Source organism: Phascolarctos cinereus, unplaced genomic scaffold, assembly GCF_003287225.1.
Source record: "Phascolarctos cinereus isolate Bilbo 61053 unplaced genomic scaffold, phaCin_HiC Scaffold_5;HRSCAF=322, whole genome shotgun sequence".
Taxonomy (NCBI): domain Eukaryota; kingdom Metazoa; phylum Chordata; class Mammalia; order Diprotodontia; family Phascolarctidae; genus Phascolarctos; species Phascolarctos cinereus.
In genome coordinates, this window is record NW_027555958.1 from 52,925,751 (window position 1) to 52,951,592 (window position 25,842).

The 25,842-nt window shown below is 38.5% G+C and overlaps 1 protein-coding gene across 2 annotated transcripts; it reads left to right on the forward strand.

Moving 5' to 3' along the window:
- Nucleotides 1-844: 844 nt before the first annotated feature.
- On the forward strand, nt 845-24,392 carry SIKE1 (suppressor of IKBKE 1). Of its 2 annotated transcripts, none has more exons than XM_021002386.2 (5): nt 845-1,097; nt 1,246-1,351; nt 2,030-2,172; nt 2,990-3,103; nt 22,302-24,392. In XM_021002386.2, the coding sequence occupies exons 1-5, from the start codon at nt 939-941 to the stop codon at nt 22,401-22,403; spliced, it is 624 nt and encodes a 207-aa protein (XP_020858045.1). In that variant the 5' UTR covers nt 845-938; the 3' UTR covers nt 22,404-24,392. The 2 variants fall into 2 exon arrangements, with proteins under 2 accessions (XP_020858045.1, XP_020858057.1); XM_021002398.2 differs by lacking the exon at nt 22,302-24,392 and adding an exon at nt 11,549-14,924.
- The last annotated feature ends 1,450 nt before the right edge of the window (nt 24,393-25,842 follow it).

The following is a 25,842-nucleotide window of genomic DNA, read 5'->3' on the forward strand; positions in this document are numbered from 1 at the left end:
AGGAATCTAAGATGCTTTGATTTGTAATGCATGGCTAGCACAGTTTCTAAAATTTTAACAAACCTATTTTGGGTCCTGAACCCCTTTTTCAGTCTGGTGAAACCTATAGAGCACTTTTTCTGAATAATGTTTTCAAATGCATAAAACAAAATACATATATTTACAAAGAAAACTAATTATATTGAAATAAAAATGTAATTTTTTTCCATCCAAGTTCAAAATCTATTCACAGACAAGTTCTGTGGACCCCAGCTTATGAACTCATGCTCTGCAATAATAACAGCAACCAGCAGTTACATAAAACTGTATGGTTTGCAAAGTGCTTTACACATACTATCTCATTGGATTTCCATGACTACCCTGTGAGGTCGGCGGCGTAGCAAGATAAAAGAAATTCAGGCAAGCAGGAAATAGTGGTTACACAAAAATTCATGTAAGGCTAAAGTAGCAAAACTATCACTACTACCAATAACAATAATTTGCATTTAAGTTTAAGGTTTCCAAGGTGCTTTACATTCAGTAATGCCTTTGACAATCACCTGAGAGAGTATGCAAACATGATACCCATTTGACAAAGAAGTGAGGCTGAGAGGGTTAAACGACTTGCCCAAGGTCACGCAGCGAAAGCCCTTCCCTCGACCTACGTTTGTTGGCCCCGCCCCCGCCCCGCCCCCTTCCCTTTCCCCTTCCCGGAAAGTGAGAGCCGGTTCCTAGGAAACTCGGGTTAGCGCGCGGGCAAGAATGCTGTGCGCAGGCGCAAGGCTGAGGCGGTCGGTGTGCAGAGCAAGGGAAAGACTCGTCTGGGGCTCTCGGAAGCGGCGCGAGTTTTTTCCGTTTACGGAAGTGACGTCAGTCGCTGTGGGCGAAGACCCGGAACCGGCGGCGTAGGAATCGGTGAGTAGCGTTGCTGCCGGGCCGCTTCTCCCCAGACCTCCGCTATGAGCTGCACCATCGAGAAGATCCTGACGGACGCGAAGACGCTTCTGGAGCGGCTGCGGGAGCACGACGCGGCCGCCGAGTCCCTGGTGGATCAGTCGGCCGCCCTGCACCGGCGGGTGGCTGCGATGAGGGAGGCGGGCGCCGCGCTGCCGGACCAGGTCAGGCGGGGCCGTGCGGGGCGTCCTAGGCCCGGGGGCGAGGCGGGAGTTGGGGGGCCCGGGCTGGGGGTCTTCTCGGTCCCTGTGGCCCCCGCCCGAGCCTCCGCTGTAGACTTACTTGTGCGGTGGTCGGTCTGTGTTTAACCAGTATCAAGAGGATGCCGCGGACCTGAAGGACATGACCAAATACAAACCTCACATCCTGTTGTCCCAAGAGAACACGCAGATCAGAGACTTGCAGCAGGAGAACAGAGGTTAGTTCAGCAGCCGTACCTCAGGCCCCTTTTCTGTCCAAAATACCATACTTTCGGAACCTATGGTTTAGGCTGGTTTATTCCCCATACGGGGAATGAACAAGGATATAGTGCGGTACTTCCGAATTGGTGATTTTAATAAGAAAATCTCTTACTAGATAACAGCCTTTGTAGGAAAATGGGACCAGTTAATAGATGATCCTTTTCAGTACTGTCAGGTAATTGAGACGTCTTAAGTTCAGTAAATACAATTGAAGGATTTTTTTAAACCCATGATTATAAATGTGAATATAATTTTATTTAACAGATGTGAGTTGTTTCTGCTAAGGACAGTACTTTCAGATGAATTCAGTTTGATATTCTAAAACAGTAACTTACAACTATTTGGTGAAGTCCTTAAAATGTTACTCGACTTTCTTTGAATTTAAATGTGTGTGCAGAGATAGATATACACAAAGACATATGCATATGTGTATAAACATATATGCCACAGAATATCATAAATTTTTGTTGAACAGGAATCTAAGATGCTTTGATTTGTAACATGGACCATTGCTTAAATTATAGGCTCCATTATTCAATGTAAATATGTTGTCAAGTATTTCAGCATCAGACAGGGCAGAGGTTCTTCACTGTCTCAGATATCACTGCCAGTGCATTTCACTTACTCTTTCACAGAGTTGTGGATTTCCTTGGAGGAACACCAGGATGCTTTGGAACTCATCATGAGCAAGTACAGGAAACAGATGCTACAATTAATGATTGCTAAAAAAGCAGTGGATGCTGAACCTGTCTTGAAAGCGCACCAGGCTCATTCTTTAGTAAGAAGTTTCACAATAAACATTTTTAAATTGAATTGAATCTAGAAATTGTTTTTATGAATTTCTTGCCCTGTAGAGAGCTTTCTTAAGGAGTTTAGTTCAGAAGGCAAAACATAAAGGATAAGAGCTAGCAGGGATAGTAAGATTTTTTTTTTCCATTAAGAAGTTACCTTTTTTTTTTAAAGAAAAGTTATCTTTCTTTTCATGTTTATCACTTTATTGTTAATGTTTTAATGATAGCCTTGATCTGAGGATTGTGTTAGCTATGATTCTGTAAAGAGTAGTGAATATGAAAAAGAAGAATCAAAAGCAGAAATATTGAGTTCTTCTGGACTGTTTACGGAGGTCAGAGTTGTGTATTTACTCTGAGTGATGTCGTGTTTCTAAGACCTTTCGTTATAGTCATGCAAAAGTGCATGTATTTGGCAAGGTGGGAAGTACTCAGTGAATCCTGAATGGCAGAGGGAGAGGAAAGTGAAAGAAATAGAACTTCTGTTCAAGTACTTGAAGAATTTGTCATTTAGCTGGGGAAAGTCAATACAGTGGAACTTTAAGAGCATCTGACATAGAATACAATATAGTGTGAGACAGAAGTACCCAGGACCAGGAAACAAGAAGGATTAGACTGGAGAGATGGACATGTAGAAATGGGAAGGTCTGGCAATTGCTTAGATATGTGAGAGGAGGAAGAGTGCTTTTTGATTGACTGACTGGGATCATGTTATTTGAGTCTTCTCATAAGCATTTTACTTTTTGTATTGTTTGTTATTCTTCCTGCAGGGCAATGCAGAATTAATATGCTTAATATCTTCAACAGGAAATTGAAAGTCAGATTGATAGAATCTGTGAAATGGGAGAGGTGATGAGGAAAGCTGTTCAGGTGGATGATGACCAGTTTTGTAAGATTCAGGAAAAGCTAGCCCAACTAGAGGTAAGAATATTGTTTTTGTTATTGGAAAAGTATATCATCTTTCAGTCATATCACCTTAGTGTTGATCTCTCAGTAGATAACTCTCAAATATACATATCCAACCCTAATCTCCCTCCTGAACTCTGGTCCTATACTGCTAACTGCCTGTTAGACATTTCCACCAGGTTGTCCTGTAGGCACTTCAAATTCAACATGTCCAACTATCTTTCCCCCAAAATCTATCCCTCCTCCAAACTACCTGATTTCTGTTGAGGGCACTACCATCCTTATGGTCACTTACAGTCTCCATTTTGGAGAAAATGACTTGACTTCACTGAACAAATCTAATCACTTGTCAAATCTTGCTTATTCTCCCTCCCTTTCTTCACTGTCTCTTCCCTGTCATTAATCAAGGATTCACTGAGGGCTTCCTAAGGCCAAACACTATAGTAAGATCTCTTGCATCTGTTCCCTTTTCTCCCCTATCCTGCTCCACCCTAGTTCAGGACCTTATATGCTCTGATAGACTATTACAGTTGCCTCCCAACTGGTACTCCTACCTCCAGATATACTTTCTCTAGACCATTCTCCACATGTCCCTTACTCAGCAATCTCTGATGGCCCCCTGTTTCCTCTATAAAACACATACTCTTCTTTTTGGCACTTGGCAAAGAATTCTAAAGCTAGCATCCACCTACCTTTTCAGTTTTATTTCATGTTATTTCCCTTTCCATACTCTCTTTTGCAGTTTTCTGTATGTGACATTCCAACTCTTGCAAGTGATCCCCTCCAATTTGGAATACATTCCTTCCTCATCTTCATCTCATTCCCTAACTTCTGTCAAAGCTCACAGTGCTTACCTTCATGAGGCCTTTCCTAATCACACTTGTTATTGGCACTCTATCTTGAAACTGCTTTGTATTTTCTTTTACTAATTTTGAATCTCTCTAGTGGAATGTTCCTTGAGTGCTGGAATTGTTTCATTTTTATCTTTGTGTCACCACTACCTTCCATATGTTAGGCACCTTAATAAATGTTTTGTTGAAAATAATTAAATTGAATGACTTTAAGATTAAAACATTCCCCTTCCTCCTTACATGTTAGATCTATACAGTTACTTTAAATGTTTCTCTGAGACTTCCTGTTATATTCATTCAACAAGTATTTTCTTTTTCTGTATCCTACATAATGTTCAGTGTTGGACACATGGAAGGTTTTCAGTAAATCCTTGACTGATTACAAGGATAGGAGAGTGTGGAAAAAAATAAAATATACTGTACTTACTTTTGAGGAATTGATCATTTTAGCTAGTGAAAGCTAATACACTGGTGCTTAAGGATAAGTCATGGAGGGGAATACAGTAATATAGTATATGATAGTTCCATTGAAGGGAGTTTTTTTTGCAGGTAAAAAAGTAAGTTTTCAAATGACTGAACATGAAAATATTTCACTCTAGAAACAGGAAAAGTAAAAAGAATTTAACATTGCCTTTCTATTTTTCTTTTAAAAACATATTTTATTGATATCCTTTTTAAAAATCATCCACATTTCTCAACATATTCCTTTTCTTCCCTTCCCCGAGCAATCTTTATAACAATTTTTTAAGGGGGAAGAAAAAGTTTAGCAAAATTAACCAGCTTATCAAAAAAAGTCTGACATTATATATAGCGTTCCACACCCACTGTCTCCCACCTCAGCAAAGAACTTATGCTTTGGGGCTAGGATAAGTTATAATTTGGCAACATTCCATTTTATTTGTTTTGTTGTTCTTGTTATTAAATTTTTTTTAAAATTCTGAACTTAAACATTCCCCATTTTTAAAAAATTCAATATATATGACAGAACACAAAAAGAGGCTAATATATGAAAGTATGACCCAATTTCATACCATTTGCTTTAAATAATATATAACAAATTCCATGCCATACTTTCAAATGTGTTATTTATCTGTCCTTTCTTTGGAAGTTCCATTTTCAACCACTTGGTAAATCTGTTCAACTCTACATTTAATCCTTGCACACTGTGCCTCACCTTCCCCTCCCCACCTTCCCTTTCCTACCCCCACCCCAATTCCCTCTCTGATTATACCTTGCTAAACTCTAACTTTGTATATTGTTCCCACCATCACCTCCTTCACTCTTCACATGTTGCTTAATGGAGCTAGAAAAGAATCACAAAATTGTGCTTAGTCCACTACAGATATATGTTACAGATTCTCAACTGTCCCCTCTGCTGCAAGACAATCCTTTTGTGCCTCCCTAATTGATTCACTCTCTCACTCACCACCATGGCTTTTCCAAACATTTTCATCCTTCCTCAGACCTCCCATAGTTCCCATTCCCCCTTTTCTATGCTGAGAACCTTGTCTTATATTTCTCTAAAAAACTGAGGCCATCCACCCAGAGCTGCTTCTTGCCTCCTCATATCACTCAGTTGTCTTCTTCCTTCTTCACATATCTCGAAGAGGTGGTCCTTTATTTATTTATTTATTTTTAGTTTTCAACATTCATTTCCACAAAATTTTGTGTTCCATATTTTCTCCCCATCTCTCCTCTTGTCCCACCCCAAGATGGCATGCATTCTGAATACCCCTTCCCCCACTCTGCCTTCCCTTCTATCACCCCCCCCCCTTCTCTTATCCCCTTCCCCTTCTATTTTCCTGTAGGGCAGGATAGATTTCTGTACCCCATTGCCTGTGTATCTTATTTCCCAGTTGCATGTAAAAACAATTTTTAACATTTGTTTTTAAAACTTTGAGTTCCAAATTCTCTCCCTTCCTCCATGCCCAACCACCCTCATTGAGAAGGCAAACAACTTGATAAAGGTTAGACACGTATAGTCATGCAAAACACTTCCATAATAGCCATGTAGTGAAACATTGTATTTCCCTCCGTCCTATCCCCCCCAACCCCATTTATTCTATTCTTTCCTTTGACCCTGTGTCTCCTCAAAAGTGTTTGCTTCTGATTAGCCCCTCCCCCAATCTGTCCTCCCTTCTATTATCTCCCCTTCTCTTATGCCCTTCCTCCCCTATTTTCCTGTAGGGTAAGGTAGTTTTTCATACTCAATTGAGTGTATGTGTTATTCCCTCCTTAAGCCAGATCTGATGAGAGTAAAATTCATTCATTCCCTCTCACCTCCCACCTCTTCCCCTCCACTGTAAAAGCTTCTTCTTCCCTCTTTTATTAGAGATAATTTACCCCATTCTACCTCTCCATTTCTTCTCCCAGTACAATCCTCTCTCACTCATTAATTTTATTTTTTAGATATCATCCCTTCATATTCAACTCATTCTGTGCCCTCTGTCTATATATATGTATATATTCTCTCCAACTACCCTAATATTGAGAAAGGTCTCATGAGTTACAAAATATCATCTTTCCATGTAGGAATGTAAAGAGTTCAGTTTTAATAAGTCTCTAATGATTTCTTTCCTGTTTACCATTTCATGCTTCTCTTGAGTCTTGTATTTGAAAGTCAGATTTTCTGTTCAGCTCTGATCTTTTCATCAAGAATGCTTGTAAGTCCTCTATTTCACTGATTGTCAATTTTTGCCCCTGAAGGATTATACTCAGTTTTGCTGGGTAGGTGATTCTTGGTTTTAATCCTAGCTCCTTTGACCTCTAGAATATCATATTCCAAGCCCTTTAATCCCTTAATGTAGAAGCTGCTAAATCTTGTGTTATCCTGACTGTGGCTCCATGATATTTGAATTGTTTCTTGCTGGCTGCTTGCAATATTTTCTCCTTGATCTGGGAAATCTGGAATTTTCCTATAATATTCCTAATATTTATTCCTAAGAGTTTTCCTTTGGGGATCTCTTTTGGGAGGTGATGGGTGGATTCTTTGAATTTCTATTTTACCCTCTGGTTCTAGAATATCAGGACAGTTTTTCTTGATAATTTCTTGAAAGATGATATCTAGGCTCTTTTTTTGATCATGCCTTTCAGGTAGTCCAGTGATTTTTAAATTATCTCTTCTGGATCAGTTGTTTTTCCAGTGAGATATTTCACATTGTCTTCTATTTTTTCATTCTTTTGGTTTTGTTTTTTAATTTCTTGATTTCTCATAAAGTCATTAGCTTCCATTTGCTCCATTCTAATTTTTAAGAAATTATTTTCTTCAGTGAGCGTTTGGACTTCCTTTTCCATTTGGCCAATTCTGCTTTTTAAGGCATTCTTCTCATTGGCTTTTTGGACCTCTTTTGCCATTTGGGTTATATTTTTTAAGCTTTTTTTTTTCATTATTTTTTTTGGGGTCCCCTTTAGCAGGCTGTTGACTTGTTTTTCATGATTTTCTTGCCTCACTGTCATTTCTCTTCCCAATTTTTCCTTTACTTCTCTTCTCAAAATCTTTTTTGAGCTCTTCCGTGGCCTGAGATTGATTCATATTTTTCTTGGAGGCTTTGGATGTAGGAGCCTTGACTTTGTTGTCTTCTTCTGATTGTATGTTATGATCTTCTTTGTCACCAAGATTCTGTGGTCTGACTTTTTTTTTGTGCTGTTTGCTCATGTTCCCAGCCAATTACTTGACTTTTAAACTCTATGTTAAGGTGGGGGTCTACTTCCAGTGTGGAGAATGTACTGTCCCAAGTTTGGGGGTTTTGTGCAGCCATTTTCAGAGATGCTTCTAGGGACCTGTAAATTTTCAGTTCTTCCAAGGTGGTATGATTAAGGACAAGGTGTTTATTCCTTTCCTGGACTGTGTTCTGGTCTGTGAGTGACCACAAGCACTTTTTTCTGTCTTGGAACTTTGAGGAGGATTCTCTCTGCACCACCACCACCAGCAGCTGTACAGTGCCAGTGATCCTCATCGCCCCAGGACTGTCACCCAGGACTTCAACTCAGATCCAAGCAGAGCAAAGCAAGAGAATCCTGCCTCAGAACCAGCAAAGAGATCCCTGCAATCCCCCTCTGATCAGCCACTTGATTCGCCCTCAGTCTGTGGGCCAGAAGCAGCCATCGCCCCAGGGCTGTGGAGATGGACCAAGCTCCTCTCTTACTGATGTCCAGTAGACCTTTCCTACTGACCTTCTAAGTTGTCTTTGGTATTTGTGGGTTGAGAAGTCTGTAAACTGCCACAGCTGCCCTTGATTCGGTCCCCTGAGGCTTGCTCCAGGTTTTCTGAAGCCTGGTCTTTGCCTGGAGGGCCCATGCTGAACGGCACTCCTCTCCCAGCCCTGTGCAACAGACCTTTCCAATCAACTATCCAGATTGTCTTGGGCTGGAAATTTGTTTCACTCTGTCTTTTTGTGGGTTCTGCTGCTCTAGAATTTGTTTAGAGCTATTTTTTACAGGTATTTGGAGGGGTTTGGGGGAGAGCTCAAGTAAGGCGCTGCTTTTACTCTGCCCCAAGGTGGTCCTTCTTGCCAAGACAAACCCCTTTATGTGTACCCTTGATGCCATGTCATCATTCTCCGTAGACTGCTCCCCCGATAGCTCTACTTTCTTAATCTTTAATCTTTCCCTACTTACTGGTCCTACTGCCTACAAACATGTCCACATCTTTTGTATTCTTAAAAAAAACTTTACTCAGTTCTACCATCCTTGCTAGCTATCATCTTATATATTTCTCCTTCTGAACTAAACTCCTTGAGAAAACTTTTTACAGAAGCAGAGCCAAGATGGCGAAGTAGAGGGAGCATTCCAGCTGCACTCTCCCAGCTCTTTAAAATAATGCATACAACTTTAAAATAATGCATAAAATCAAATTCTGGAGTGGCATAGCCAACAAAAGGTCAGAGTGAGACATTTTTCGGCCCCAAACTACTTAGCAGGTCAGAGGGAGAGATGTAACACTGCAGTGGAGATGGACCATAACAGCACAGTACATAGTAGCACTAGTTGTGTGGCTCGGAGGCAGCAGCAGCAGCTTCCCACCCAGGGACAGTAAGGGGATTGGACAAATAGATTACAGGGAACCCTTTTGTGAGCCCTGTGCAGAATTAGAGGCTGTTTGGCTATTCCATTACCCATTCTACTTCTGGGCCAAGGTTGAAGGGTGCAGAGGCCTGTGTTGCAGTTCCAGGACAGAGAGGAATGCTAGTGCTTGCGGCCGCAAGGAGACAAGAATGCAGGCCAGGAGAGGAGTGATCATACATCTCTCATGATCACTCCACCTTGGAAGCACTGAAAACTTACAGATACTTTCCCCCACCCAACTAACTGTGAAAACAACTGAAAAGCTTAGGACAGTATTCCCACACACACTCCTAGCACAAGCAACTCTAACATGAAGTCCAAAGTAAAAAAAAATAAGACCAGAAAAATGAGCAAACAACAAAGAGAGAACCTAACCATAAAAAGCTATTATGTTGACAGGGAAGTTCAAGGCACAAACTCAGAAGACAACACTGTGAAAACAGCTACAAGCAAAGCCTCAAGAAGGAAAGGAATGGGAGAGGGGGGGATGCACACTGGAAACAATTCCAACAAGAATTCCTAGAAGACCTAAAGAAAGGTTTTGTAAAAGAGAAAAAAGAAAAAAAAGATTTTTAAAAATTAAAACAGTAGAGGAAAAATTGAGAAAAGAAATGAAAGCAATTCAAGAAAATTATGAAAAAAAGAATTAACCACTGGCACCAAAAAATACTAAAGAAAATAACATTTTAAAAAGCAGAATTGGCTAAATGGGAGAAAAGGTACAAAAACTCACTGAAGAAAATATTATTCCTTAAAAATTAGAATTAGTCAAGTGGAAACTAATGACTCCATGAGACATCAAGGAACAAAACAAAGCTTTCTACACTAACTGCCTCCACTTCCTCTCCTCTTATTCACTTATAAACCTTCTGCAGTCTAGCTCCTGCCTTATCATTTAACTGAAACTGATCGCTCCAAAGTTACTGATGATCTCTTTGTTGCCAGATCTCATGGTCTTTTTAAAATCCTCATCCCTTTTGACCTCTGTGTATCCTTTGGCATTGTCAATCACCCTCTTCTCCTGGTTACTGTCTCCCTTCTAGGTTTTTGTAACACTGCTTTCTCCTGGTTCTCTGAACACTTTTCAGTCTCCTTTGCTGGGTCTTCATCCACATCTCACTCTGAAACCATGGATGCCCCACAAGGATCAGTCTTGGGCCTAGTCTCATTTTCTTCTCCCTGTATACTCTCATTTGGTCAATTTCATCAACTCCCATGATTTCAAGTATTATCTCTGTGCAGATAATCCTCAGATTTATATCCATGGATATATGTGTATAAATGAGAGAGAGAATGAGCTTCGAGGCTTTTCTCTTATTTTCTTTTATTCTCCTCTGTAGGATCAAGAAATTTGTTTTATTTTTGACTCTTCCTCTTAACTACTCCCCTATTGCCATGTTTGTCCCTTTCTGTGTATGTGTTTGTTCTGCCTTCCTTTGTCCCATTCAGATAAGAGTGAGGTTCATCTGACGTCCTTTCCTCCCACTCCTTCCTCCGTGTTTATATACACTTCTCACACACCCCAGTTATGAGAAATATCAAGTCCCCCCCCTTCTTTCTACACTAATATATTCTTTTTTTACTCTCCTTTCTTTCTCCTCTTAATATTTTCAGAATAGGACCAATCTAATACCAGATTCTGTCCTCTTATTTAACTCTCTAAATATGGGGAAGGCTTTAAGGTACTGAAAGAACTTTGTTTATTTTCCCCCTCTCTCCCTATTAGAATGTTGGAACCACATCATCATACAACCTCTTCTAATTGCTCAAATACATTTACCTTTCTAGGTTTCTCTTGACTCTTGTGTTTGCATTTTTAAGTTCCCACACAAGCTCTGATATTTTCATCAGAAACATTTGGAAGTCCTCTATTAAAGCGTCATTTTTTCCCCACAGTGTTGGATTATGTACAGTTTTGCAGGGTAAGTTAATCTTGGTTGTAACTTCATATCTTTTGCCTTTTGGAACATATGTCTCTTCTCATTTTTGGTAGCAGTTCCTGAGTCTTGACCAGTCCTGACTGGTTCCAAGTACTTGAACTTCTTTCTGTATACAAGTAGTATTTTCTCATTGGTATGAAAACCTTGGATTTTAGCTTTGACATTCCCTGAGACTTTTCCTTTTGGGGTTTCTTTCAGGAGGTGACTGATATATTCTTTCTATGATTCACTTTGTTCCCTGGTTCTAATAGATCTGCTTAGTTTTCATTTGTGATTTCTTGAAATGAAGTATCCAAGATTTTGGGTTTTTTCTTTTTTTTTTTTTAATAATGGCTTTGATGGAGTCCAGTGATTCCTTAAATTATCTCTCCTTAACCTTTTTTCCAGGTTAGTAATTTTTGATATTTCATTTTCTTATATTTTTTCAGTCTTGATTTTGTTTTGTTATTTCTTGCTGAAGTCATCGATTTCTATTTAGACTATTCTAATTTTCAGGGATTCTGTTACTTGAATAAAGTTTACCATTTTATTTCCTAAGCTATTTATTCTCCTTCCAGTTTTTTCCTCAAGAACTTTTAATTTTTTTATCTTTTTATTTTTTCCAGGTATTCATGTAGTCCTTGTGGAAAATCCATTTTTCCTGTTGAGTCTCTCCTCACAGTTTTGTTTTTTTTTTTGTTACCCTAAAAGCCAACCCAGGAGAGAATATATCTGCATCAACAAATAATTCTTTTATAGTTTTCTTTGATTTTTTTCATCTCTCCAGGCTTAGTTCCTGAATTAGAGCTTTGTTCCAAAGCGAGACTCTACTTCTGCTACATTTTGGTTGGAGTGGTTGGCTAGCTATTGGTTTCTGAACTCCCTGGGACTTTGTTATGGCTATCTATGACTCTTGCTTCCTTTGGATACAGAGACTCTGTAGGATACATGCATCTGCAGGCCTTATTTGGTTGTACTGACTTGTGGTCCCCTTTCCTATTGCTTATGAATTTCTACTTGGTTTTTTGTGTAGTTCTGAGGTGGAAGTTGTCACTATAGCAAATTATATGGGGTAATAACAGCACTACATAGGCAAATATAATTCAGGGTAGGAGAGGAAAGAGAGCAAAGGAGAGCTCAAAGAAGGAGCTGTAGTATTGGGGGTTTTTTTGGGTTGGTTTTTTTTTTTTAGGCAATTGGGGTTAAGTGACTTGCCCACAGTCACACAGTCAGTAAGTATCAAGGGTTTGGTCTGAAGCCAAATTTGAACACAGGTCCTCCTGACTTCAGGGCCGGTGCTCTATCCACTGGGCCACCTAGCTGCCCCCGATGTAGGAGTATTTGAAGAGGGAGAGAGGGCACTAATAATCTGCAGCGGGGATTAGTGAAAGTTTCAAAGAAGAGGTTGATGGCTTCTGAAAGACAGAGATGTGGCAAATGCACTGTAAGTTAGGGGACAGCTCACTTATACACGTGGAAATGAAAAGGTAACCTAACTTATTCAGGAAAGATGAAGTAGTTTGGTTTGGCTGGAACATTGACCCTGTCTTTACATAACACTTTAGAGTGCAGAAAACCTCTTAATCCCATTTTTAAAAATAATATTTTAAAAGAAAAGCTGACTGGTGCAATTCTTCGGTCCTTATGGCTTAATGATTCCTAGGAAGAAGCTCTCTGTAAGAGATTTCATAGCTGAAATGAAGAGTTTCTACAGAGGAGCACAGTGAACTCTGCTTTCCAATTCACTATCCCTTTTCTCGTGTTTCTGCTCCTGCCAGTCAGTGAGATGGATAGAAAGCACCTCTTGGCTGTAGCTGTTAGGCCTGCTCAGCACAAGGGGAGTGGTGATCACAGAAGGGAAATTGCTGTGTAGTCTGTTGTGCAAGAGTTTCCTTTTTGCAGTGAAAACTGTCTTGATCACTGAAAATGCCCAAGAGCCCTAACAAGCAGAGAGGCCACACTCAATATTTTGGGAAAGGAAAAAACAAAATTGCACAAGAAGTCAGTAGTCAGATAGAAAAGACATGCTGTTGATGCTGTCCCTTATGGAACAGAGCTCTAGAGAGCTGCGCTTTAGAAAATTCATCACTCAAGTGGCTAGTAGCAGAATTTCAGTGTTGTGATACTCAAAATACAAATATTGTGCCAATCTGGGGAAACTAGGCTTCCAGCCCTCTAAATGCAATTTCTAAAAGGAGGATTAGGCTAAGACTCCATCTTTTTCTCCTTACTAAATGGACTTGTTTAAAATTTGTAGGCTAGAGGTTAGGGTTACATGCAGGCATTATTTAAGGATTTCTAAGTAGGCCTGTTTCCCTTGAAAGGATGTTAAATCTACATTGAAGAAGGTCTAATTCCTTTCATCTTCTCTACTTGTCTTTCATCCAGTTAATTATTTAATTGCATAATTGCCCAGAATTAGATGGATAAGCAGTAATAAGGCATAAGTCTCTGTTTTCAGATAACTCTTGTAAAAGACAGGATATATGCACCACAAATAATTAAATAAGAATATTAAGACAGTATATGATTAAGTGCTGAAAAGAGTGCTACAAATTGCTTAGTGATAAAAAGCACAGTTCTATGGTACAATGGACAGAGATCACTGGACCTGCAATCAGAAAGACCTGAGTTCAAATCCAGTCTCAGAGACTTTCTAGCTGTGTGACCCTGGGCCAGTCAATTAACCTGTCTGCCTCTGTTTCCTAACCTGCATACTGGGATTAATAATAGCACCTACTTTCCAGGGTTGTTAAAAGTAAAGAAAATGAGATAACATTTGTGAAATGCTTTGCAAATATTAAAGCACTACCTAAATGCTAGTTATATAGCTAACTAAACGTCACCTGAGCAGCCACTGAGCCTGGAGTCAGGAAGACTCCTTCCTGAGTTCAGATCCAGCCTCAAACAGTTACTAGCTGGGAGACCCTGGGCAAGTCAGTTAACCCTGTTTGCCTCAGTTTCCTTATGTGTAAGATGAACTGGAGAAGGAAATGGCAAACCACTCCAGTATCTTTGCAAAAAAAAAACCCAACAACCCAAATGGGGTCATCAAGAGTCAGACACATCTGAAATGAATGAACAACAACAACAGAGTTACCGACCGAAGGTGTCCCCCAGCAGTTTAGATTTTGGCATTTGAGACAGTCTCTTAAACATCTATTAAAATCTGCCTACGTGATCCCCTGCCTGGGCAAGGGTTTTTGGCCTGAACCTATTTAGTGAACACCTGTTAAGGAAATACCTTCTACCAATACAAATCAGCAGCTATTCTGTCACCTAGAGTAGTAGAGTGTTATGTGGGACAATGCCACATGAAGTGACTTGTCCAGGGTTACACAGCCTATGCATGTGATAAGCAGACTTCAGCCCTGGTCTCAAACCTCTGACTCAGATCACCTGTCTGTCCTATAGCATGTTCCTTCTTACTTTTGTCATATAGTTCTTGTCTTTGTGATAACTGCATTTTTTTTCCCTTATAAAGGTAACAGGCTGAGTTATCCTCGGTTAGTTTGTTGAAGAACATTACATTTAATGGAGCATTTAACTTCATAGTAAAACCTTGTTAATTTCGACTTTTCTTTTTGAATTTGGAATAATTCAACTAGGGTTGGGCTGAAATTTATTTTTCTAAATGTACCCTTGACTTAAATGAGGTTATAGAGGCATGTCTAACCAACTGAAGAAAATTATTTTTAAGGACATTATTTCTATTCTGTTAGATACTAATTACAGATGAGCCACTTATTCTTTAAAGGCAGACCCAATAGGAACTTTATATATCTAAAAATATCTTAACAGCTTATTTGTTTTCAAAGTAATAAAGCTATGTTTCTATGAAAATGTTCAGTAATTCATATTTCATTAGAATGCAGACTTTTCCACAAATTTATTGTACAAAACTATCTCGTTTGACCAGCAACTCCTTTATGTAGTGTAACTTTCTAGAACAAGAAAACTCTTGCTGGTATCTGGAATTCAATAAAAAGTTGTTTTGATTAATCTCTTAATTCTGTTTTTTTTTTTAAGTAAAGCCTTTTATCATTTTACTACAAGTTTTACCTTCATATTCCACTCCAGTCCCAGCTCTCTAACTTGTCCTGGATGTCTTCACTTAGGTGTTCTGTCACCACCTCAGACTCATTTCCAAAACCAAAGTCATTGTCTTTTCTCTGAAATTATCCCCCCTTTTCATTGTCCCTTTTTCTGTCAATGGCACTGTTATCTTCAAATCATTAGCATTTATTGAGGGCCTACTACATTCAGGGTAGGACTGAGTTGTTGTTTTTCCTTCGATCTCAAAGAGGACCATAACATCAGGGAGGTGATGCCAAGACATACAAGTGAATTGGATTTAAGTAAGGGAGGGCTGTGCAAAGTCACCAGCCTCATTTTCTCCTCCGCAGCCATCTGGGTCCAGTGGCCAGATTAGGTACTAATGATACAAAGAGGTATAAGATTCAGTCTCTGTCCTCAAAGATTTCATGGTCTAGCTTGTCAAATTTTAAATTCATGCCTAATTCGTTAGTCCCCATATCAGTCAGTCACCAAGTGCAAACTTCAAAATGTCTTTCACAACTGTTCTTTCACTCCACCACACTGGTCTAGGCCAACCTCACCTCATGACTCCTCTTGATCTTCTTGCTTTCAATTTCTCTTCTTTCTAATCCATTCATCCATATTGCTACCAGGCTAATCTTTTAAAAACTCCTGTTTTTATCATATCACTTTTAGGCTTTCTATCAAGTCTAAACTCTGTTCTTTCAAAGTCATCCATAACCTGACCCCTAACCCTTATTGTTCAAACTTCATACCCTACATTGTAATAATATTGATTTTACTTAACATGTCATGCTCATTTTCACTTGTGCTTTTATTCATGTTTCTTCCTTTGCATGGAATGCCTATCCAAGTTTACCCATACTTCAAGGACCACTTCAAATCTCTTCTCTTTCATGAAGCTGTCCTAATTATCCTAGCCTTCAGTGATCTACCCCTTATCTGGACTTTGACAGTACTTACATTTTATACCATGCATATGTCCTTTCCAGAGAATTCTCTTTTATAAAAAATCAAGAGGGGAAAAAACCAACCAACATGTCAAAAATGTCTCACATCTGCATCATTCGACCCTCATAGTCTTCAACTGTGCCTTCTCATGTATTCTTTAGGGCCAAGCTCTATACATATCTTTTTAATATAAATATTCTTCAAGTGATGATATATGACCATAAATCATGAAATACAACTTCCATGATATAAAAATTATAGTTATCCATATAGCACCGGAATGATGTATGGTACACATAACAAAATGCACAAAAAAGAGCTGTATAGAAAATATCAGAGATGTATAACTACACAAGGAAGTAAGGTCAGGTAGCAAGAACAGAGTCAGCTTACATGTTCCATTGGTGTCTGTGTAATATTAAGAGGCCTGGAGGAAAAGGACAAGAATCAGGGAGAAAGAGGTGTGGATGGGTTGCAGTCTTTCCTTCGAAGGGGGTACTCATGTTGATGAGATTACAGACCCACTGAAGTAGGTATAAAGCAAAGTAGACACAAAGACAAAACAAAATATGGTCCCTGTCTTCAAGGAACTCATACAGTTAGCAAGTAGTTCCTTAACAAAGGTTTTTTGGATTGATTCGTGCCTGCTAGCAGAGGTATGACATTAACCCATTTCAGTTCAACTAAAATTTATTAAAGATTTCTTATGAGTTCTGTGTTTAAGGAAGATTTTTTTTCCTTCAGATCTGTAAATTCACTGATGTGAGGAAACTACCTCTACCAATTGAGATCAGAAACTGTTCTACAGTTTATCATTTTAGAAAGTTGTCTGGGCACCGAAAGAGCAAATGAATTATCCACAGTCATATAGCTAACATGGTTCAGAGGCAGGACTTGAACTTGGGTCATCCTGACCCTCAGGCTAGCCCTTTCTCCACTATTCATGCTGCCTCTGTATACAGATTCAGCAAGATACCATCTTTGCCCTTAAAGAGCTGGTGTAGCAAAGACAACACACATGTAATACAATAACATAATAAAACTTACATACAAAATAGAATGAAACGTATGTGTTTGTTTGTATACACAAGGACAGAGATGAGGACTGAACCTATGATTTCAGTGATACAGTTAACTCCCTGGTTAGGAAACTGCCTATGTATGCAAATTAGTACCTTTCTTGAAACTTAGATTCTTAAAGAGTTACCTAGAATACTGAGGTTAAGTGACTTGCTCAGGGTCACACAGGCAGTGTGTGTCTGAGGCAGGATACATACATATGCATTATTTTAAGTAGGAATAACATTTGTATTTTTTACATATTTATGCAAAGGAAAGGTACAAATGTTAATTCATATTTATATAATTGCTAGATAGTATGGAGGTTCTGATCAAGAAACATGAAAACTTTGATATCAATCAGTTTCCAGGAAGAAAAGTTTTGTGTGTGTGTGTGTGTGTGTGTGTGTGTGTGTGTGTGTGTATAACATGTACACATAAAAGCAAGGTGCATATAATGTTATTCAAGGCCACAGAAAGAACATTTGCAAAATAAGGAATTAGAGAAAATTTTATAAAAGATAACATTTGATAATGGATCTGAAAAGAGGATTTCAACAGAGATAGAGGAGACAGCAGTTCAGGTGTAGGGAACTTGTAGGTAAACGTACAGAGGCTAGGAAAAGTGGGACCTGAATGAGGGTTCAGAGGAAGGCTATTTATAGTCCATTTTGACTCTAGCATAAAGTATAGAAAGGATAATAATGTGAAATGATGCAGCTATATTACAATACCATATTAATCTCTGCATAAATGAAACAAACTAAACGTTATAATGAGAACAGGATGGAGGAGCTGGCTGGGAGGATCAGGGGAGCCATCATAGGAGAGAGGGAATCTGAGTTGAACCTTAATTTAAATGCTAGGTAGTTTCTCTAGGAATTGATGAGAGGATAGAAATCCTGGTGGGGAAAAACAGCCTGAGAAAAAGTAAAGAAGTGATAAAGTCAGTGTCTTTTCAGGGAATAAGTTCATAATCTAGTTAGATTTTAGAGTATTAAGTTCCTGTTGAGTAGCTCTGTGATATAATACAGGAAAGGTAATTTGGAGCTAGGTCATAAAGCCCTGGGGTGTTGACTAAAAAATTTTGGATTTGAGTAGTTTTGAGAAACACTGGGCCTAAAAACTGAACTAAAAGTGACAATGGAAGGAGAAAACAGCCCAACACATAGCCACTAAGCTAGATACCATAGAGCAGTAGTGTCAAACTCGACTAGAAACCCCTGCAGGCAGCATATATAGCTTTTCAGAATCACAAATTAACATTATCTATGTTGTATTTTTATTTTGTTAAACATTTTCCAGTTACATATTAATCTGGTTCCCACAGCAGTTGGGAGTTTGGAGGTCAGGAGTTTGACACCTCTGCCATAGGATATAGCTACCGTTGAGGAAGAATAGTAACTGAGGCATCCATTGGTTCACAAGAGATAAAAATCCAAGAAAAGGGCCAGGCCCATACCCTCAAATGTCTACATAGAAATGCACAAAGTTTGGGTAAGAGAAAAAAACACCTAGAGGTTCTATTATAAGAAGGCACATTTGGCCTCATAGGTATCACTGAACCTTGGTCATATGAAACCCAAGATCAGAATACTGTTCTGGAAGGGTACACCTTATTCAAAATCAACCAGACAGATAAAAGTCTAGGGGAGGGAGGGGGAAAGGAGAGGATACCTGAAGAGAAAGCTTGGTAGCACTGTAAAAGAATATAATGTGAAAAAATTCAGGGAACCAGGGTAAGCAAATAAGATGGAGTAGGTACAAATCATGGAGACAGAAACAGAAGCATGGTTGTCATCAAGAGTATACCACATATGATGGAATACTATTGTGCTATGAGAAATGACAAGCAGGATGGTTCCAGAAAAACCTGGGAAGATTTATATGAACTGATGGTGAAGTGAGCAAAGCCAGAAGACCATTGTACACAGTAACAGCAGTATTGTAAGGATAAGCAGCTGTGAAAGTCTTAGCTACTCTGATCAATACAGTGATCCAAGACAACTCTAAAAGCTCCATGATGAAAAATGCTATCCACCTCCAGAGAGAACTGATGAACTCTTGAGTGCAAATCGAAGTATAATTTTTTCACTTTACTTTTCTTGCTTTTTTTTTTGCAATATTGCTAAATAGTCAAAAATGTTTTGCATGATTTCACATGTGTAATTGATATGTTGCTTGCCTTCTCAGTAGGTAGGGAATGGTATATGGAAGGAGGGAGAGAATTCAGAACTCAAAAAAAATTTTTTAAATTGAAAGTTAAAAATAATAAAATTTTTTTTTAAAAAGTACATCATATATATGATTGTGATGGAATACTATTATGTTATAAGAAATGACAAAAAAGATGGTTTCAGAAAAACCTGCAAAGACTTATATGAACTGATGCAAATTAAAGTGAGCAGAACCAGGAGAACACTGTACACAGTAATAATAGCAATATCATAAGGATGGTCAACTATGAAAGTCTTAGCTACTGTGATCAATACAGTGATTCAAGACAGTTCCAAATGATTTACAAATGAAAAATGCTATCCATCTCCAGAAAGAGAACTGATGAACTCCTAAGTGCAAATTGAAGCATACCTTTTTCACTTTCTTTGTTTCTTTTTATTTATTGTTTTCAGTATGGCTAACATGGAAATATGTTATGCACGACTTAAAAAAAAAGTATGACACAGACCACTGGAACAGAATAGGAAAATAGATGAGTTCCGATAACAGATCACAGCACAAAGGCATAATATGGTAGGAGGGGGAACTTTAATTACTTATATGCTGGTTAAAGCTCTCTTTTTGCCAAAAGTAGACTAACTAATAATTTTTTGACAGGCCTTAATGGTAATTTCATCCTTCAAAGGGTAGAGGCATCAACAAGTAGAATTTCTATTCAGCATCTGATTCTCATCAACAGATAGGAGCTAGTTTCTGAGGTAGAAATGATAGGTCCTGGGGGAAAGGGGTTACCACTAAATTGCAGTGTCTGTGATAGAGGAGAAAGGACAGCTGGGCATAGTCTAATACGCACCATAGATTTTGGTAAAGCAAATTTCAAGGGGTTCAAAGGAAGGAAAAATAGGACTTAGTGGACTAAAATTTTGTTGGCTAAGTCAAACAAGGGGAGATAGAAAACTCAAGAAAGAAATTCTGAAAGTACAAAGGCAAAGATTCCAGTAAAAAAAGAAAAACATATGTTGAATGCAGAGATTGTTGTGGATGTACAGAGCATCTTAGATTTTTTAAAAAGATTCATATGGAAGATGGAAGCAAGGGCAGGTGGCAAAGTATAAATATGAAAGCACAGTACAAGTACAGTAAGATCAAAAGAGCTCAGGCTGGCAAGGAAATCTAGAAACAAGAAAAAAAGTTTTGGTTTTGTTTTAAATAATTGTATTGGGTTAAAGAGAAAGTCCAGGGTAGATGGCTGCTCAGGGCAGTAAAGACTGATGATGAAAGAGGGGTCAGAACTTTTAAATTATTATAATATTAATTATTAATCCTTATTACACTTCTGTTTTCTGTGCTGAGGAGAATGAACTTTGAACTGGAAAAAAAAAGGACAAAATGGCTAATAGAGTTTATAAGTAGTATAAATAAGGAGTTAGAGAGCACCTTGTTCTTCAGGATGAATTCAGGTCACCTAGCCCAGATGAACTACGTCTTCCCATGTAAAAGAACTACCAGGCATGACTGTTGAGTAACTGTCAGTGATATCTTAAAGGTTATGGAGAATGGGAAATATAGCCGAAGCCTAGGCTTGGAGATGGACAAATGCCCCAATTTTCAATCCATTGGAGCTCTTGAGATTGCCGAGAGAGAGGGTATAGAAAAAGAAAAGATAGTGGCCTAGGATAATTAGCAGGCATTTATTAAACACTTACCATGTACCAGGTACTTTGGAGATAACTGTGCTTAGGGAGTGGGAGATGAATGATGATCCAGCAAAGGGCACAGAAGAGGATCACTCAGCCAGTTAAGGCAGCTGGGAAAAAGCAGCATCAGAGAAGACAAAAAAGTAGGATTGCTTACAGCAACAGGGGCTGTGATGATTGGATGAAGGAAATGGGTACATTTACCTAGAAGAAGGAAAGATGAGATGAAACAAGGGAACTGCCTTCTAGTATCAGAATTTTTTATTGGAGGAGAGATTAGGCTAATTATTGTGTGCCTTCAAGGGAATGATGCACAGAATCATATTTAAAACCAATGCAAGGAGAAAATTCCCCATACTTAGAGCAATCCCAAGCATCTAATGACTTGCCTCAGAAGGTGGTTGATTTCCCCATCTTTGGAAAGTTTTAAGCAAAGGCTAGATAAGGGATTCTTTCCTGATTAGCCCAAGTGTTAGTGCTCTTCCCCCATGTTACTTTGTATTTACTTAGTATCTCTTTTAATATAGTGTTCCTTCTCCCTGCCAGAATATAAGCTACTTAAGGACAAGAATGGTTTCACTTGTCTTTGTATCCTTTGTAATTAGCATAGTACCTTCCATATAGCAAATACTTAAGAACTGCTTATTGAATTGAAAACTGAATTTGGGTGTGGGTTGGATTAGATGGTGCCTCTTTCTAACTCTGGAATCCTGTGATTCTGTGAGATCCTAAGAAAGATGGATCATTTCTTACTAGAAAATGCAGGGGGATTCTTAATGAAGAAGATGGCCTTTGAGTAGGGCCCTGAAGAATGTATCCAAAAAAGATGGATAAAGTTATTTCAGCTCTAGGCACTGTACAGAGACAAGGAGGTAAAAATACAGCATTATGGTAGGCAGCTTTGTGAGATAAGGCTGGAAAGGTAGGGTGGTGGTAGGATGAAAGTCTTGAATGCCAGGTTAAACAATTTAGCTAAGTGGACTTGCCTGGATGATCTCTAAGGCCCCTTCTAACTCGGAGACTGAGGTGAAGGGAACCACAAAGAGAACATGTAGAAAGGAGGAGAAAAAGCATAATTTTGATTTGAATGTTAACATTTTAATAGGAAGTCCTCCGCAGAAGGAAATTAGGCTGTTGCTCAGAACAAGAGGGCTGAACAAAAGGCACTCTTTAAAATCACTTTTTTTTTTATAAATGCAAATATTTTCTGGCACTAAATTTTCCATTTTCTATGGCACATAGGTATCATTTATTTTTTGCACTAAATCAAGTAACTTATAGATTCCTCAGGTCTCAAGCTTGGTCCTTGGTTAGGGCCCGTTTTTCCTTAAAAATGTTAAGTTTGTCTCCTGTTCCTTGGCCCCAAAGATTGTGTTTGGTGATATTTTTTAGGGGAACAAAAGATGAAATGTCCAAACACCTTTTTGTTTTGCAGCTTGAAAACAAGGAGCTTCGGGAACTGTTGTCCATCAGTAGTGAGTCTCTCCAGGTGAGGAAGGAAGACTCAATGGAGAGTGCTTCCCAAGTCACCAAATAATGCTCACCTTTTGAACAACTGCTGGAGAGTACCCCGCAGGGAAGGGAATTGGTAGTTACTGGCTCTTTGTGTGTTGTCTGTTCAGTGTCATCTTCCTGCCTCCGGTTTAATTTGGGGCCAGAGGTACTAGGTGGCAGCTTGGTTGCTAGTCAAAGCCTACTTCTTACAAATATCATTCTTCTGATGTGTCAGTAAAGGTATGACTTTCATTGAGCTGTCTCCACTCCTTTTTCCAGGAGATGACTTCTGCTTCATTTTTCATTTTGGGGACCTCAGTTTGGCCAAACTATGTTTCCGTCTTAGGTTTTTTGATAGTTTCAACAAGAAGAGCATATCATTGTGAGACATCATATTTACTTTAAGATAGTGAAATCGAATTCCAAACAAAGAAGTATGACAATTCAGAGCTATTTGGTTTGGAACTAGGTTATGGCATTTAGCCAGAATAATATTCTTATATAGAGGAAACACTAGCAGTTTATCTATATGTAGTATCATTCAATTTATCTAATGTTTTAAAACTCTTTGGTGCTAGGAATTGGGGCTTTGTGACCTATTGTCCTCACTCTTATTTTGAGAGTACTCATTATAGCCAATCCCAAGAAAATATACTTGAAAATTATAGTCTGTTATGTCAGAGATAGTAAAATTGTAATATGCTTAAAACTGTGGGGTTTTTTAAATCTTGTATTTCACACTGTACTCAGTTCAAAGGCTTAAAGTATTTTTTTTCTAGCAACTGTTTAGAGTTTATTTTTCAACCTTGTCTGCCTAAAATTTTTGACTTGAAGTCAGCCAGCCAGATTTAAGGCACCTCTTCACCTCCAGTTTTTAATTACTTATTCTTTTCTTAAATTGAACACAGGTGTGGTGCTTAAGGTCCCACCTGTCCCATGAATCGACAGGGGTTTCCTTCATATTTCTGCTTTACCATTTTCACCTTGATATTTTCCCCAAAAAGTCTGGTGGAGAAGAAAATTATAAATTAAAATTCTCATTTGGGGAGACTGATGATTTCCACTTCAATTCCAAACATTTATCCCGCCCATGAAAAACATACTTTTATTAGCACAATATTATACCTTGACAGCATTTCTTGAGGGTTTCCTTTTGGTTTCTAAATCTGAAGATAATTTGATGGTGTTGCTTGAGCTTTTTGGTTTTAAAATCAAGTTCTTCTATCATGTTGTCTTGGTTTCATGGTAATACATTTCTTGTAAATACTGTCTTATCTTCCCACCCTGTAGCTGCCACCTTCCTTATCACATCTCACACCCTCTCCCCCGCCCCCAGACTACTCTTGGGAATCAGTAGTCAGTCGGTGTTGAGGTTCAGGACAAAAAGTCCAACCTTCCTAAACTTTACTCAACATAGTTTTGTGTCATGGAGGAACAGTGTATTGTCTAAAGTGTTTTGTGATAGGTTTCTTTTGCACAGTCACGAAAAAATTGTATTGCTATTATCACAGCATTTTACCTTCAGCTCCAAGATCAAAATATCCCCCAGGAATCCTGTGTTTCTGAGTACCAGTGATGCCAATTTATCTTTCCTGTGGATGCTGTTTAGAGGGACAGACTTAGTTATGGTTTGAGAACTGGCTATCCGGTATCTGAATACAATTTTATTGAAAGCACTCCTGTCCCTTTGACCTAAATATGTGTCTTCTCATGCAAAAGCAAATGAACTGTTAGCCCAACTTTTATGCCTTAAAATATGCCATCGGTGCCACTTGGAGTCATACAAATAGGTAACCCTGTTCTTTAACTGACTGTAGTAATATTTTAATGGAGTTGTTGTTCATTGGCATAAAGTCAAGTTACTTGTTAAGGTGTATAACATGGTGTTCACTACACTGTGGTTCTCTGTCATCTGTCTTCTACTATTGGAGCCATTTGAAACAGCTCTTTACATCTCAGGTTGAATAAGTCTGTACAGTGAGTGGTTTATCCTCCCTTCCCTACGTAAAATAAAATAAAGGCTTGAAATGTGTTTTTGATTGAAAGTAATTTACAGTGCTCTCAGCTCTTAATCGTGAAAAATTTCAATATGCAAGTTAGTTTTAATGTCATGTTCAGAGGGTATAATGGTAATTATGAAGCCAGATGAAAGTAAAGGTGATGGTAACATTTGGCAACCTCCTTGTGACAAATTATCTTTGTGGATAAAATTGAGAAATGCAGGGTAGATGAGGGTTCACCGGTACCTGTGAAGATTATTCTGCCATTGAAAGCTTGCCACTTTCTTGTGATTCAGTCTCAGACTTTGTTTTGTATTCAGGTGGGAGGTTTGTCTGAAACTTTTGCTTAGGAAAATCTACTCCTTTCCGATAACCCCTTGTTTAAATTGCTGTTAAATTTCTTAAGTCCACTGGTATGCCAAATTATTTAAAGTTTACCATTTATTAAGTGATTGGATAGTCATTCTCCACAAATATCCAACCTAATGGAGTTATATTTAAAAAAACAGATGTTACTTTTTGTAAGCTAAAAAAATTAATTTTTAAAAAATAAATATTTCTTCAGTGCCAGCACATAATCTGTATTGCTCATCTCACATAGTAACTGCCCAAATGATCTGATTATGGAGCCTTGAAGAATTCTGACATTTTCCAACAGGGTGTTTTCATACATGGAAAATCTGTCTTAGGAATGTACAATACTTTTGACCACAGGTAGTAAACTAACACTCTTTGCTTGACAAATCAATATTCACAGGAAATGAAGGCATGTGAAAACTTTTGGATGTGGGGGAGTGAAGTCCTGGATTTGTGATTTCATAAATGTGGGGAACTCCTCGTCTGAGGTCCCTTTCACTGATACAGATGGGCAGCCTGGCTGAAATGTACAATATTAGAGAGTTGTCTAAGGGCACTGAGAGGTTAAGTAATTTTTTTCCATGTTCATAAAATGTGAATGTGTTAGAATCTGGACTTCAACCCAGGTCTTCCTGACTCCAAATCTGACCCTCTATCTAGTTGTTGGAAAGGAAATGGATGCTGTTAAAATGGGTCTTAAAGGCATGTTTAACAAACTAACACTTTCCTACTACCTACCAAGTACCAGAAATATAAAGAAAAAGCAAAAAGAATCCTTGCCTTCAAGGAACTTCTATTCCAATGTGAGAGATGTACTTTATATAAAAAGGTACATTAAAAAGTCATCTGTACCTTTTTCTACCACCTCTTATCATCTACTCTTTTCTGGTTTCCAACCCCACCACTCAATAGAAATTGTTTTCTCAAGGTTACCAACAAATTCTCTTAACTGCTAAATCTTTTTTTAATTAATTACTTTTTAGTTTTCAACATTCACTTCCCACAAAATTTTGTCTTCCAGATTTTTTCCTCATCTCTCCCCTCTCCCCACACCAAGACAGCGTGTATTCTGAATACCCCTTTCTCCAATCTGTCCTCCCTTCTATCACACACACCCTCTTCTCT

Excerpts from the sequence above, each read along its gene's own strand:
- SIKE1 (XM_021002386.2), top strand. The coding sequence starts at position 939 with ATGAGCTGCACCATCGAGAAGATCCTGACGGACGCGAAGACGCTTCTG. Across the intron at positions 1,098-1,245 it reads GCGCCGCGCTGCCGGACCAG|TATCAAGAGGATGCCGCGGA; the intron begins GTCAGGCGGGGC and ends GTGTTTAACCAG. Across the intron at positions 2,173-2,989 it reads CGCACCAGGCTCATTCTTTA|GAAATTGAAAGTCAGATTGA; the intron begins GTAAGAAGTTTC and ends TATCTTCAACAG.